Raw genomic sequence first — 15,696 nt, 5'->3', positions numbered from 1 at the left:
GGCATCTTTGAATTTATATCACTTGTTAAAATTTGCAAGGTTGTGAATGCTTATAAATAAACATTTTCTTATTTTTGGGGAAATTATAAATTAACATAGAAATTTAGAGGCTGTTAGGAGATTGTGCATTCTCACCTATTTGCATTTTGTTGGCAAACAACATAGTAAGAGCAGGAAAAGAGATCTTATTATTATTATCTGCATACCCAGGGGAGAGAGAGGTTTTCTGCTATTGATGTTTGCTCTTTCCTTTCTGAAAATTCTTAGTTTGCTTACCCATGATCCTTTTCCCCTTCAAAATTATTTCTTTTGCTCAAGTTACATCAGGGTACAGCAGCTGCTCTTAAAAATTTTGGATTATTGCATAAAATTGCTCTTTCAGTGTTCATTCTCAAGATGCCACAGCATTCTACTTGGCTGTCTGTGAGTCTCCCCTCTAACACATCTCCTGAAAAATGGTGGCCATCTAACTAAGGAGCAAAAACTAAGAAAACAAAGTACAGACCAGGAGCGCTATTCTTCAGATGATAACTTGAACGGTGCAACTAGAATTCCTAATGTCATCTTTAACTTTTTCCTATTATACTCATTCATAAATGTCTTTGTCTATCATAGTCATTTGATTTACTCAATGGATTATTAAATCCTTTGTGCCCCGTAGTTTTGATGCCTTTTAGCAAAATGGCTGTTAATAATGAGTTGATTATGTAGTTTTTCTGTATTTAAGATTTTCTTGAAATCAGTCACAATTGGGAATTTAAATTTAATTGCAATTTGCTTGCTTTTGCTTTGATAGCAAATTTGCTGTCAGTTCTATACACATTTTACAGATGTTTAGCTTCATGTTTTCTCAAATTTTATGTAGCTCATTTGTATTTGAATCAACTTAAACACTGCATATTATTTAATCTTAAATGCAGTCTCCTTATTGCTTCTTTTCTGTACTTAATTCTGTATAACCATGCTAGTTCCTATTGTTTTTCTGCTATCCATTATTTCTCTCTACTTACTCTTTAGTATAGTTAAATAGTAATTTAAAGATATCTCATAGTCTCTAATAGCTAAAATCCTTTTGTGGAAGAACAAAAGTTGAACTCTTCTAAGTGCCTATTTTGGGCTTATCATCTTTTATGATTATATCATTTCATGTTCATCATGAGTTCTTTGCTACATTAGTCCCAAAACAACCTATGACTATTTAGATATTGAACAAACTCAGCAGTTTATTGTACATTCTCATTTATCAAGGTGGATTTTTGTGTTCCCTCTTGTCTTGTCTTTGTGCTGGTGCACTGTATCCAGTAATCTTTCCTTTAGATATCATTTTGGTGGGTAGGGTTTATAGTCCCAAAATTTATTTATTCAATTAAGAGTTGAATTTAACCCTTTGTTCTTTATTGGTTTATTTAAATTTGAATGTTACTCCCTGGGTAAATTAGAGTACTGACAAATTCTCAAATGGCTCATGTGACACTGATGCTACTTTAAGGAAGTGTCTTGCTCACCTGGTCAAACACCCATTCCTCACTGCATTTTGCCAATTCAATCCATTTTAGATGTAACCTCGGGTATGGTGAAAGACCCACCGGACGTCTTGGACAGGCAAAAATGTCTTGACGCTCTGGCTGCTCTACGCCACGCTAAGTGGTTCCAGGTTCGGAACATCATTTTACTTTTTTCTTGTAGCCTTATGAGAGAGTAGTTCAGTACAACATGTTTAACTGTGCTTAAACATTTCAAAAGATCACCCAAGCAATACTATTTTAAATTAAATCTCATAAAATATGTTAACATAGAAAGCTGGCTATGAATATACAATCTGCATATTGCAGTTACTATTAATTTGACAAACTTTTAATAAGGTTTTTGGGTGTTTTGTAGTGTGGGTGTTTGGTTGGTATTTTTAGTGGCTATAATTAAAGTTGACTTGTTTAGAAGCATCACATTTGTGTATATACATTATATTCCATAAGGCTGCAGATAACTTTGCTTTAAATAATGGAATATGTGTTTAAAGCTTTGTGTATAGGATTAAGATTTCCCCCTTCTTTCTCTCAGTCAATAGGTGTAGGGAGTGAAAGGTGAGGAAGCAGCTGTTTGGTTTAGTGACTTTGCAGTCATGCAAAGGCACAGAAGGGAAACCAAACAGATTTCCTTAACCTTTCAGTCTCTACACAAACTTTTTAGCTCTTTACTTTTTCTTTTATTTCTAAAGTAGGCAGATTTTTTTAAGTTTCCTGTTTTAAATGAACACAGGTCAAGGTTCACAGGAGATCAAGAAATATTATTCTTGCATAATCTGTTTACTTTGACCTAGATACCAGCTTTTAAATACTAACCCTGGCATAAAATATTGCTGTAAATGGCAGCTCATTGAATACAATTTTGAATGCAATTATGTTTATTTTTATCTGAGCTTCCATTGAACAGTGGTATTTTACCTTTTTTCCAAGGGGTCGTTTCAGTATTTCTAAGGTTGATTCAGGTGGTTTTGTGTTGCTCTCAAGGCTCGCGCGAATGGGCTGCAGTCCTGTGTGATCATCATCCGCATCCTCCGAGACCTGTGTCAGCGAGTCCCCACCTGGTCTGATTTTCCAAGCTGGGTAAGTGGGAAAAACCAAACAGCAAGTATTACTGGTCACTTTATATCCTCTTGCCTTGCACTTTCATTGATTAAATGTTGATTTATTGTTTCACTTCTAAGAAGAAATCCTGTAGTTTTGATAGTGTTTTAATTTATCAGAATTTACTAATTAAAGAATTATACCTGGAGCCTGTGCAATGGCTAAATTAGCTAATCTCCCTGCAAATATTGGCACCTGAAAAGGGTGACAGTTTGTGTCCCAGCTGCTGCATTTCCTATCCTTCTCGCTGCCAGTGACCTTGGAAGGCAGTGGAGGATGACCCAAAGCCTTGGGATTCTGTTTCCATGGGAGACTCAGAAGAGGCTCCTGGCTTCAAATCAGCTCAGTTCTGGCCGTTGCAGCCATTTGGGGAGTGAACCAGCAGATGGAATATCTTTCTTTCTGTCTCTCCTCTATAAATGTGTTTCAGTTTAAAAAAAAATCTAAAAAAGAATTATAATTGGGGGCTGCCACTATATTGTAGAAGATTAAAATTATGTCTCTGCCTGTGGTATTAGCATTCTGTTTGTACACTGGTTTGAGTCCTATTGATTCCAATTCCCATCCAGCTCCCTGCTAATGTGCTTGGTAAAGCAGTGGATGATGGGACCAAGCGTTTGGGGCCCTGTACCCACATGGAAGACCCAGAAAGGCTCTGACATTGAAGTATGCTTGCTGCTGCTTGGACGCGCCAAGGATCCTTGTACGCGCCAGGATCCTTGCACGCGCCAGGATCCTGTATGGGCACCAGTTCTAATCCCAGGGGCCCTGCTTTCCATCCAGCTCCCTGCTTGTGCCCTGGGAAAGCAGTCGAGGACAGCCCAAAGCCTTGGGACCCTGCACCCACATGGGAGACCTGGAGGAAGCTCCTGTTGCCAGTCTTTCAAGGCTGAGCTTTAGCTGTTGTGGCTGCTTGGGGAGTGAATCAGTAGATAGGAGATATCTCTCTGTCTCTCCTTCTTTGTGTATCTCTATTGTTCTAATTTTTTAAAAAAAATAAATCTTTAAAAAAATACAATGTTTGTATGCATACATACACACTTAGCCATAACAGCCAGAGCTAGGCCAATCCAAGACAGGGCCCCGGAGCTTCTCTGGGACCCCCTTCTGGATGCAGGAGCCTGAGGATAGGACTTTGTTGCACTGCTTTTCCTGGGCACATTAGCCGGAAGCTGGATCAGAAGCGAGCAACTGGGACTCGAACTGGTGTCAGCCTCATAGATGAAAGATTAACCTATGCCGTAACACTGGCCCAGTTTTTACTTTTATATTCCTTAATCCCTGAGTAATTCCGGTTCCTGAATAGCAAGAATTAAGACAGATTCATTGAAAAATGAAACCTAGTGAATCTGGAGTTGGGTTAGTGAGAGTTGAGTAGCCAAGCTTTCCTTTAAAAAAATTAAAGCACAAAAAAAGACTGCTATTTTTATTGCTATGTGTTACTGCTTCTTTTTTCCTTCTCTCTTTTTAAAAATATGAATACTTGCGTCACAGTTACAGAGGTTTGTTTACAGAGATCTTCCATCCATTTGTTCACTTCCAATGTGGCTACCGTGGTCAGGGAAAGCCCAGGCTGGAGCCAGGAGCCAGGATCTTCTAGGTCTTTCACATGGCTGGCAGGGGCCCAAAGATGTGATCATTTTTTTATTAGTATTACCTAACACATTAGCAGGTGGCTGGAAGTGGGTCATCCATGACAAGGATTGCCTCCCAAATGGGGATTCCAGCATCACAGGTGGCAGCTTTATCAAGTAAGCCACAATGCTGGTCCCTGTTGCAGTTTTCTTAAAATATGTCTTGTGGTTCTTTATAAAGGGACAAATTTCCCTAATTCTGTGTATTTACTGTTATAATTTTCTGAGTTGGTGTTCATTTGATCCACATTTGGGTTATGTTTAGCTACTGAATCTTCGTTATTCTTTATGTAATTAGTTGGTCAAGCTTTTTTTTTTAAAGATTTATTTATTTTTATTTTTATTGGAAAGGCACATATACAGAAGAGGAGAGACAGAGAGGAAGATCTTCCATCCAGTGATTCACTCTCCAAGTGGCTGCAATGGTCAGAGCTGAGCCTATCTAGATCCAGGAACCAGGAGCTTTCTCCAGGTCTCCCATGCGGGTGCAGGGTCCCAAGGCTTTGGGCTGTCCTCGACTGCTTTCCCAGGCCACAAACAGGAAGCTGGATGGGAAGTGGGGCTACAGGGATTAAAACTGGCACCCATATGAGATTCTAGCACGTGCAAGGTGAGGACTTTAGCCGCTAGGCTACCGCGCCAGGCCCAAACTTTTGAGGATAGTAGAATTTGGAGGAACTCTAATGTCATTTAAAAAATAAATGTTAGTTGGTCACCAGAAGGTGTTTTGATTTCAGATTTATTTTTTTGTGCCCGGCACGGTAGTCTAGTGTTAAAGCCTCACTTTGCATGCACCAGGATTTTGTATGGGAGCCCGTTTGTGTCCCAGCTACTCTCCACTTCCCATCTAGCTCCCTGCCTGTGGCCGGGCAAAGCAATAGAGGATGGCTCAAAGCTTTGGGACCTTTCACCCAAGGCATGGGAGACCCAAAAGAAGCTCCTGGCTCCAAGGTTCAGATTGGCTTAGCTCTGACTGTTGCAGCCATGTAGGGAATGAACCGGTAGGTGGAAGAGCTTTCTCTCAGTCTCTCCCCTCTCTACAAATGTGCCTTTCTAACAGTAGTAGGTGGGGTTAGACCAGGCCTATCCAAGAACCAGGAGCTCATACAGGTCTCCATGTGGCTGGCAGGAAGCTAAATGTCTCTGGCATCGCAGGTCATTTGTGGGAAGTTGGACTGGAAGCATAGGAGAGTTGGCCTCACACGAGGCACTCCAGTGAGGGGTATGGGTTCCAGAAGCAGTAATTTCACTCTGATAATCATTAGGCTTCATCTTTAGCAGTTTCAGACCGCTGTTAGTGGCTCATCTTTACATGCTCACTAGCTCTGAGAATTATTCTCACTTATTAATGATATTAGACACAGTATCATATCTGTTTTACTTTTATTTTGACTGTTGACATCAGTAGTTTTGCTTGGCAGTTTCTTTGATACCTGTCATTTACTGAATTATATAAACTTTATAATATAATAGAAAAATTGTCCCTTATTCATGTGGAAAGGTTTTTTTTTTTTTCAATTTTTACCATTTCTAATTAGTTTACCTAACTTCTGGATTTTTTACTTTGTTTACTTACAAAGACCTCTCATGTGAGGTTACAAATTGATTTATATATATTTTTCATCTAAACACTTTCTGTAATTACATATGTGTATGTTTTTAAATTTTGGTCTTTCTTTGAAATGCAAAAAATGACAGAGATCTTCTACCTAAAATATCTTCCAACTGCTGATTTTTTCCCTCATTTTGATCCCCCAGTGACTAGGACTGTGCCAGGCTGAAGCCAGCAGCTAAATATTCATCTAGATTTTCCACATGAGTAGCAGGAACCCTCGTGTTGCAGCCACCATTTGCTGCTTTCCCAGGCATATTATAGGGAGCCAGATTGTGAGCATAGTGACTTGGGACTTGAACCAGTGGTCCCTGGTGGGATGCTGGCATCCTAAATGTCTCCTTAATGTCCTACACCACAGTGCTGACCCCTCTCCCTTCCATGTATGTGTGTGAAATAGGTAGCACAGACTCTTGAAAAGGGATGATTATACCTTAGAATATTGGTTACTTCTAAGGAATGGGAGGGAAGGGATGATTATGGGAGATACTTGTTGTTTAATTTTTACCAGAATGAAATAAACATACATTTCTTGTTGTAATAAAAATGAACCAAAAAGTCATATGTGAATCAAAAATGAGTCCAGTTGTGTTATTCTCCAGATAGGTTGCCATATGCTGTGTTTAAATGGTTCAGTGCTATCTACTAAGTTGGGGCTTCTTTTAATTTCATTAAAATTTTTCTTAAACTGGTTTCATGTTTCAGAATAACTGCCTACCATTTGCCATTACTTCAGTGACAATTTGTTAGGTTACAGCTTTTCCCTCTTTTTTCTAACACTGCATTAAATTTGGGCATTTGATTTTGCAAATAGGTCCAACCTTATCTTTTCTGCCCTTTTTGTGGAAGTTCTTTGAGGAATTTTTTTTTATCATTGGATTTTATTAACTAAGCCAAATTAGCTCTTTGAATCTACTGGTCAGCATTTCTTTGAAACTTGCATGTTCTTTTGTCCTGCAGATTTTTTTCAGTTAATCAAGAAGGAAACAGTTTATTATGTCCAGTGGATATGATTCTCTGTTCTAGAGACAGAGATTATCCTGAGGTTGAATTGTCTGTTATCTTTCTTGTAGCTGTTCCTCATTCTGGTGTGACACACAGTGCCAATTGCCCATCCCTGAATTGCTCAGTTTAAAATGGTTGGATGGATAGGAGGAGTGCAGGCATTGTGGCACGATGTGCTAACCCACTACTTCCAACTCTGGCATCTCATATTAAAGTGCTGGTTTGAACCCCAAGTACTCTACGCTTCTGATCAAGTTTCCTGATAATTTACCTGGGATCATGCCTCCAATGTGGCAGATCCAGATGAAGTTCCAGACTCCTGGCTTGAGCCTGGCTCACCTCCTTCACCTTCCTTCACACTTGCAAGAATGAACCAATAGGTGGAAGATTGATCTCTGGGGTGTGTGTGTATGTCCATCTCTCCCTTAATTGTCCCTCTGTCATTATTCCTTCATCTTTAGCTCTGCCATGTGGTGCAGTGTGTTGAGTCTAGGGAGTTAATCAGAAGGTGGAAGCTTTTATTTCTCTCTCTCTCTCTCTCTCTCTCTTTCTATCTCTTTCTCGCTCGCTCGCTGTCTTTCTGTCACTGTAACTAACTTTCAAGTAAATAACAGCTTTGAAAAAAAGAGGCTGGGGTGATATAACATTTCCCTATGTTGGAATGGTACTTAAAGGGTTTTTAATTTTGTTTTTAGTTATTAAGGTTAAATTTGAGAATTCGTGACTGTTGCTGATAAAACAAATGAAATAAGAATAAATATTTTTAAAGTTTTTATTTACTTGAAAAATAGAATTAGAATGTTCTCATCTACTGATTCACTCTGCAAACACCTACAGCAGCCAAAATAGGCCCTAGTAACAATCCAGGCTTCTGAAGTCTGTGAAAGGGACCCCATGGTTTGAGTTGTCATCTGTAATCTCCCAGGATCTGCATTGACAGAAAGCTGGAATTGGGAGCTGGAAATTAAAACCAGCTACTCTGATGTGAGATGTAGAGATCTTAAGACCTAAGCCAAATGTTTGCTCCCCAGTGAGAAAAATGTAAATGATAGGACACTGATATTTACAGGCAAAGAACTAAAGGTCTCTTAATTTGCAAAATAATCAGCAAGTTGTCAGTTATCCCTGGACTGTGGATTTCATTTGCTTTTACTTAAAATAATATTCTAGCCTTTAGCTATTCCCAGAAAAGCCATCTGTTTAACTGTAATAGTCTCCCCTAAATTACCAAAATGCTGTAACTCAACATTTTTCTCCCCAGAAAGCATTATCACTTTCATTCATTTCACTATAAGAAATGTGGAAAAGGTGCTGTTTGTTAAATATACTAACAAAATACAACATCCCCCCATTCATTTACAAATGGATGCTTGTGGTACATGTATCAGTAATAATCTAGGTCAACTAGAATCTTTTTAAAGATCTGTTTATTTTTGATACATTGTGAGAGAAATCTTCCATCCTCTTGGTTCATTTCCCAGATGGCCACAACAACTGACACCAGGTCACACAGGAGCCAGGCGCTTCATCTGGGCCTTCCTCATAGAATGCAAGGGCCCAAATGCTTGGGCCATCTGTGGCTGCTTTTCTTGGGCCATTAGCAGGGAACTCAGTTGAAAGTGGAGCAGTTAAAAAATGAACCATTGCCCTATGGGATTTTGCTTTTGCAGGCAACAGCCACATTGTCCCTAATGTCAGCTACAATCTTTTAAGTGACTTTTGTGTATATAATTTTTCCTAAAAGAATAGTTTTGAAATCCAATTCTTTAATAGCATAAATATCGCCAAAAAGTGAGAATTACGGCGTTCATAGGTAAAGGCAACACTGACATCTCCTTTTGAGCTAGATTATATCCTGGCTATTCCAGTTCCAAACCAGCTCCCTACTATTGCCCTCCCTACTATTGCCCAGCAAAAGACAGCTTAAATGTTTGGGTTCTGCCACCCTATGTGGGAGACCCAGATAAAGTTCCTGGCTCATTATGTGCTGTTGTTGCCATCTGTGGAGAGAACCAGTGTATGGAGGATCTCTCTTGTCTCTCCCTCTCTATAACTCTTTCAGTTTTTAAAAAGAATTTATCTTCAGGAAGCTACTGTGATGATTATAATTGAGTCATGTATGTGAGGATTAGGACAGTACTTAGGACTGGTAAGCATAAGTACAACTGTCTACTCAAAAGTCATTCATGCGGACATTGTGAGTTTAGTTTGTACCTGTTAAAACTTTTAATAGGGCTTATTTATGGTCTGAAAAAGATTTTACTAGTTTACCACCAGTGAAAAGAACCTGTTGTCACAGTCTCATCAGCTATTTTTTTTAAAGAGTTCTAGAGAGAGATCCTCCATGCACTGGTTTGCTCCCCAAATGGCTACAACTGGTTCCATAACTACAGCTTCTTCTATGGGTATTGGGGACCAAGGACGTTAGCCATCTTCCACTGTTTTTCCAGGCACATTAGCAGGGAGCTCATTTCAAAATAAAGCCAGCCAGGACTCTAATACATATATGGGATACTGGCATTATAGGTGGCAGCCTCCTGATTCCTTGCAATTAAACATTGCAAGCTTAGATTTTGAAACATTTAATAAGGAGAACTTTTTCTTTCAATCATTCTAATCCCCAGCATCCCTTACATTACATTCTGAAGTATCATTTCACTAATTTGATTCTGTTCACCTTTGTCGCCCTTTTACTTTTAAATGCACGTTTCAGAATTTATTTGCAAGTTTTTCTCCTTTCCGTGTTCTAACTGTAGACATCTGCTTGGAGAACAACCATGTTTTTAGGAAAATTAGCATTTTTGAAAAAGTTTATTCTTCCATCTGCTGGTTCACTTTCTGTGTAGCTGCAGCAGCTGCAGCTGGGCTAGTCTAAAGCCAGGAACTTCCTCTGGATCTTCCATGTGAGTTCAGGGGCGTCATCTGCTGCCCCCAGGCCACCAGCAGTAAACTGGATCAAAAATGGAGCAGATGGAAACTTAACTTGCTGTGCAACCGTCAACTCCCAAAATTAGCATTTTTAAGTGGCTTGTTTCACAAGTGATCTCAGAAAGCAGTTGACTTAGTTTCCTTTCTTTAAAAAAAGAAAAAGTTTATTTATTTGAAAGACAGAGAGGGAGAAGAGACAGATCATTCATACTCTACGCTATTAATGCCTGCAGTAGTCAGGGCTGAGCAAAGCCAGAGGCAGGAGCAAGGAACCCAAGTTCCTGACCATGCTTCACTGCCTCCCAGGCACATCAACAGAAAAGTCACACAGGAAACTGAAACTTGAACCAGTCACTTCAGTGTGGGACCTGGGCAGTTGCCATGCCACGCACACTCCCTGACTTACTCATTTTTCTGTGTGCCTGTGTTGATTTTTTTGTGTTCCTCTTGTAACTGGCTTCTTGTTTTGTTTTTTAAGATTTTTTTGTTTACTTAAAATTCAGAATTACAGAAAGATAGAAGCCTCCTTATGCTAGTTCACTCCCCAAATGACCACAATGATCCAAACTTGGCCTTTCTAGAGCCAAGAGTCAGCATGTTTCTCAAGGTCTCCCGTGTGAGTCCAGGGACCTAAGTAAGGGGCCATCCTTGGCTGCTTTCTCAGGCACAACAACGCAGAGCTGGATGACAAGGAGGGTAGCTGGGACTCAAAATCGGCTCTCCTATGGGATGCTGGCATTGCCAGCAGTTACTAAAACTGTGCCACATTGCTAACCCATGCTGTTTCTTACTGCATCTGCCAGTTGTTGTTTTTTTTTTTTTTTTTTTTAATTATTCTTATGTTTATCTGAAAGGCAGATACAGGAGAGAGATCCCACCTACTGACTCACTCTTAGCTGTCCTCAGCAGCAAGTCTGAGCCAAGTCAAGGCCAGGGAAGCAAGAACTCATTCTGAGTCTCACACAGGAGGGTATCCACCCCCTTCCAGGCTGTGCATCAGCAAAAGCTGGAAAAGAGAGCAGAACCAGGACTTGAGCTTAGCCACTCTCATAGAATGTCAACTTTCCTAGCAGTTGCTTAACTGCTGTGCCTGTGCCTTCAAAACACTTTTTTCTCTAGGCTCATCATGATGATATCCTCATGGCTAAACCCTCCCCTTATTTGCCCAGGATCCCATATACTTCAGTTCAGGTCCTGGCTGCTCCACTTCCCATCCAGCTCCTTGCTTTGGCCTGGGGAAGCAGTAGAGAGTGGCCCAAAGCCTTGGGATTCTGCACCCATATTGGAGACTTGGGAACATCTGGCTTCGGATCAGCTCAGCTCTAGCCATCGCAGCGCTTTGGGGAGTAAACCAGTGCTCCAAAGATCTTTGTTTTTATTCTCTCTGTAGATCTGTCTTTCCAATAAAAATAAAATGTTAAAGCAATAAAATAGTTTCCCTCTCTCTGCCACTATAAATCACAAATTCCCACTTTTTACCCTCAGTCAAAGAGCAGATTTTGGGTGCTGTCACCTGTTGTGCCAGCCATCCCATTTGGGTACCAACTCTAGTCCCAGTTGCTGTACTTCCAGTCCAGCTCCCTCCTATGTGCCTGGGAAAGAAGTGAAAGATGGCCCATGTCCTTGGGCACCTGTACCAACATTGCTGCACCCAGAAGAAACTCCAGGCTCCTGGCTTTGGGTTGGCTCAGCCGTGGCTGTTGTGACCTTTTCGAGAGTGAGCCAGTGGATGGAAGATACTCTCCCCTGCCCCCTTTCTCTGTAAATTTGCCTTTCAAATAAAAATAAATAAATCTTTAAAATTATGGTAATGTAAGTTGGGAGTTTAAAGATTTATTTGTGCAAAAAAAGCATGTTTTGAAAAAGCTTTGAATTACTTGTGTTGCGTATCACTTGATATATAAGATTTTGTGTATTTTTATTGGAAAGTCAATTATACAGAGAAAGTGAGACAGAGACAAAGATCTTCTGTTTGATGATTCGCTCTCCAAGTGGCTGCAATGGCCACAGCTCGGCCCATCCGAAGCCAGGAGCCTGGATCTTCATCCAAGTCTCCCACATAGGTGCAGAGTCCCAAGGTTTTGGGCCATCCTTGACTGTTTTCCCAGGTCACAAGCTGGGAACTGTAAGAGAAGTGGAGCAGTTGGGACACGAACCTGAGCCCATATGGAATCCCAGCTCATACAAGGCGAAGACTTTAGCCACTAGGATGCTATGCCGATCCGAAGCCAGGATCCAGGAACTTCTGGGTATCCCACACGGGTACAGGGTCCCAAGGCTTTGGGTCGTCCTAGATTGCTTTCCCAGGCCACAAGCAGGGAGCTAGATGGGAAGTGGAGCTGCCTGGATTAGAACCAGCGCCCATATGGGATCCCGGCACGCTCAAGACGAGGACTTTAGCTGCTAGGCCACTGCGCCGGACCCAGGAGTTCCTGGATTATGCCTGTGGCCTGCACCAGCCCTGTCTTGTGGGCATTTGGGAAATAAATAGAAGATCTTTCTGTGTCCCTCTCCTTGTATCTTTATTACATGCTGACTACTTCATGCCAGGATAAGGAGAAATCAGAATGAGTGTCGCTGATGTTATCTTCAAGAGCCTCCCAGGATTTCGGCATCTTAAAATAATACCTAATTTATCTGGAAGTAAATAATAGCTCATACAGATGCACGGTGTTTTCTGTATAACTAATTTTCTTTTTTTTTAAAATACTAAAACATGTAAATGAAGATCTTTAAAAAGTTCTTACCAAAAAAAAAAACTGGCTTATATCCTAAGCTAAATAAACTAAACCATTCTAACTTATTTTTCGTTGTGACTTCCACTTAGTCCATTATGTTCTGATTTTATTCAGTCTGTTGGCAACTGTCGTTTTTCCTGGCTGTTCGCATGTGTTCTCTAAATGTCTCTCTCCCATGCACTCTCGTGTCTCTGAGAAGTCTGTAAATACTTAGTTTCTTAGAAGAGTCTGAAACATGATTTTGGAGTACATCTCAGTTTTTTAGTGTTCTACCAAAAAGGGATTCTTACTAAAGGATTTTTATTTTCATGATTTAAAATTTTTATTGACATTTGTTCCAAACTATTTTCCCTGAGTTTTTGTTGCTATGGGTAGTTTTAATCCAATTGAGATAATAGCCGCATTGTGGATGAATCTTTTCATGACTGGTTGGAGTAGGTAACACCATTACCCAACAGAAGGTATTAGGGAATCAGATAGTAGTGATGATTCAACATGGGGGAATCATGCATGAATCGTTTCTGTTTTTGAAAATAAATTAGAAAAATTTGTGGTAACAGATCCTTTAAAACATATCAGGTTAGGGCCTGGCGCGGTGGCGCAAGTGGTTAAGGTCCTCGCCTTGCACGCCTGGGATCCCATATGGGCGCCGGTTCTATCCCGGCAGCCCCGCTTCCCTTCCAGCTCCCTGCCTGTGGCCTGGGAAAGCAGTCGAGGACGGCCCAAAGCTTTAGGACCCTGCACCCGCGTGGGAGACCTGGAAGAGGCTTCTGGCTTCGGATTGGCATAGCATCGGCCGTTGCACTCACTTGGGGAGTGAATCATCGGATGGAAGATCTTCCTCTCTGTCTCTCCTCTCTGTATATCCGTCTTTCCAATAAATAAATAATAAAAATAAATCTTAAAAAAAATATATCAGGTTAGATCCACATGTGTTGCTTTCTAAATCCGTACCTTTGTCTGTTATTTATTCTTTTAGCTCATAGTCCAAAAGCGTAATTTGTATTTTCCAGAAACCCAGATATGCATTCAGTGAAAATTTAGGTAATACCAACTGCAAAGAGAACAGGGAAGTCTTTAACTGTAGAATATTTTCCTGCTCTAATGCCTTAGCATCATCTATCTGTATTGTAAAACATATGGGATAGACATTTGGCTTAGTGGATAAGATGCCATTTTGAAGCCCTCACCCCCTGAGTGCCTCGTCACATTCCAGCTTCCTGCTGCTGTGCACCTGGGAGGCACAGGGAATGACTTGGTGCCTGAGTCTCTGTCACTCACATGGGGGGATGAAGATTGACTTCTGGGCTCCTGCCTTGTGCCTGGCCTCCCCCCAGCCATCGCAGCTATTTGGAATGAACCACAGTTGGAATATTCCCATCCAGATCTCCCTGCCATCATCAGTTGCCTCCCAGTGTGAATTAACAGGAAGCTTGATTGAGAGTAGAATAGCCAGGGGCTAGCACCTGTTAGTACTAGCATCCTGTATGGTTGCCAGTTTGTGTCCTAGCTGCTCCACTTTGAAAGCACCTCTGCTGGTGGCCTGGGAAGACAGCAGAGAATGGCCTACATCCTTGGTACCCTGTACTCGCATGGGAAACTAGAAGTTCTTGCATCACAGCTTCAGACCAACTGAGTTCCAGCCACTGTGGCCAAAGATTGATTTATTTTTGTTGAAAACGTAGGTTTACAGGTAAAAGGAGAGACAGAAAAATATTCTGTCTGCTGGTTCACTCCTCAGGTGGAGCTGATCCAAACCCAGGAGCCAAGAACTTGTTCGTGGTCTCCCACACAGGTGCAGATTCCCAAGGCTTTGGGATATCGCCTGCTGCTTCCTCAGGCCACAGGCAGGAAGCTGGATGGGAAGTGGAGCAGGCAGGACATCAACTGGCACCCATATGGGATTACAGCACTTGCAAGGGGAGGATTAGCCAATTGAGCCATCACACTGAGCCCAAAAATGCATAAATCTTTAAAAAAGAGAGAGAGAAGGGGCACAAGCACAGTAGCCTAGTAGGTAAAGTCCTCACCTTGCATGCGCCTGGATCCCACATGGGCAGCAGTTCATGTTGCGGATGATCCACTTCCCTTCCCATCCAGCTTGTGGCCTGGGGAAGCAGTAGAGAGCGGCCCAAAGCCTGGGGACCCTGCACCCACATGGGAATTCCAGAAGAAGCTCCTGACTCCTGGCTTCAGATCAACACAGCTCCGGCCATTGCGGCCACGTGGGGAATGAACCAGCAGACATTTACAGATTCCTCCTCTGTAAATCTGACTTTCGAATGAAATAAATCTTTTTTTTTTTAAGATTTGTTTTTATTATTTTTTCATTGGAAAGGCGGAGAGACAGAGAGGAAGATCTTCCGTCCGATGATTCACTCCCCAAGTGAGCGCAACGGCCGATACTATGCCAATCCGAAGCCAGGAGCCTCTTCCAGGTCTCCCACGCGGGTGCAGGGTCCCAAAGCTTTGGGCTGTCCTCAACTGCTTTCCCGGGCCACAGGCAGGGAGCTGGAAGGGAAGCAAGGCTGCCGGGATAGAACCGGCGCCCATATGGGATCCCGGGCGTGCAAGGCGAGGACCTTAACCACTTGCGCCACCGCGCCGGGCCCATAAATCTTTTTTAAAAGGTCAAATTACTAGTACTTGAACTCAGCACTCTGATATGGAAAGTGGGCATCCTGAGCAATTGTTTAATCCATATGCCACAACATCTGCCCTAAGGACAGTCGTTATTAAAAAAAGAAAAACCTTGTGTTGAACCCTTGTATGTTTCTGTTTAGGCTATGGAGCTGTTGGTAGAGAAGGCGATCAGCAGCGCGTCGACCCCGCAGAGCCCTGGGGATGCACTGCGAAGAGTGTTCGAGTGCATTTCTTCAGGGATTATTCTTAAAGGTAACATTGCCTTTGTTGTTACCCAGGTTAGATAACTGAACTGGAGCTCTTCTTTTACAAACAGATAATGCCAATACGTTGTCTTCCTTTGGTGACTGCTGCAGGTAGCCCTGGACTTCTCGATCCCTGTGAGAAGGATCCCTTTGACACCTTGGCAACCATGACTGAGCAGCAACGTGAAGACATCACATCCAGTGCGCAGGTGCGCAAGGGTCCTGCCCAAAGGCTCGCTGCAGTTACTGCCCTCCAGGCTGTTTGTG

The 15,696-nt window shown here is 41.8% G+C and overlaps 1 protein-coding gene across 3 annotated transcripts in view; it reads left to right on the top strand.

Moving 5' to 3' along the window:
* Positions 1–15,696, top strand: part of ZFR (zinc finger RNA binding protein) — a 73,189-nt gene that overhangs the window by 55,308 nt on the left and 2,185 nt on the right. For 2 of the 3 annotated variants that reach the window (XM_040977438.1, XM_040977439.1), the window contains 4 exons: positions 1,557–1,654; positions 2,508–2,603; positions 15,325–15,436; positions 15,541–15,638. In XM_040977438.1, the coding sequence (XP_040833372.1) occupies positions 1,557–1,654; positions 2,508–2,603; positions 15,325–15,436; positions 15,541–15,638 (404 nt within the window). Of the gene's footprint in view, positions 1–1,556; positions 1,655–2,507; positions 2,604–15,324; positions 15,437–15,540; positions 15,639–15,696 lie in introns of those variants that run through there. The other variant, XM_040977440.1, reaches the window with a different exon arrangement.

Source organism: Ochotona curzoniae, unplaced genomic scaffold (assembly GCF_017591425.1).
Source record: "Ochotona curzoniae isolate NIBS_2020 unplaced genomic scaffold, NIBS_Ocur_1.0 contig_2754, whole genome shotgun sequence".
Taxonomy (NCBI): Eukaryota; Metazoa; Chordata; class Mammalia; order Lagomorpha; family Ochotonidae; genus Ochotona; species Ochotona curzoniae.
The sequence above is the reverse complement of the archived record's forward strand: the minus strand, read 5'-3'. Positions and strand labels throughout refer to the sequence as shown.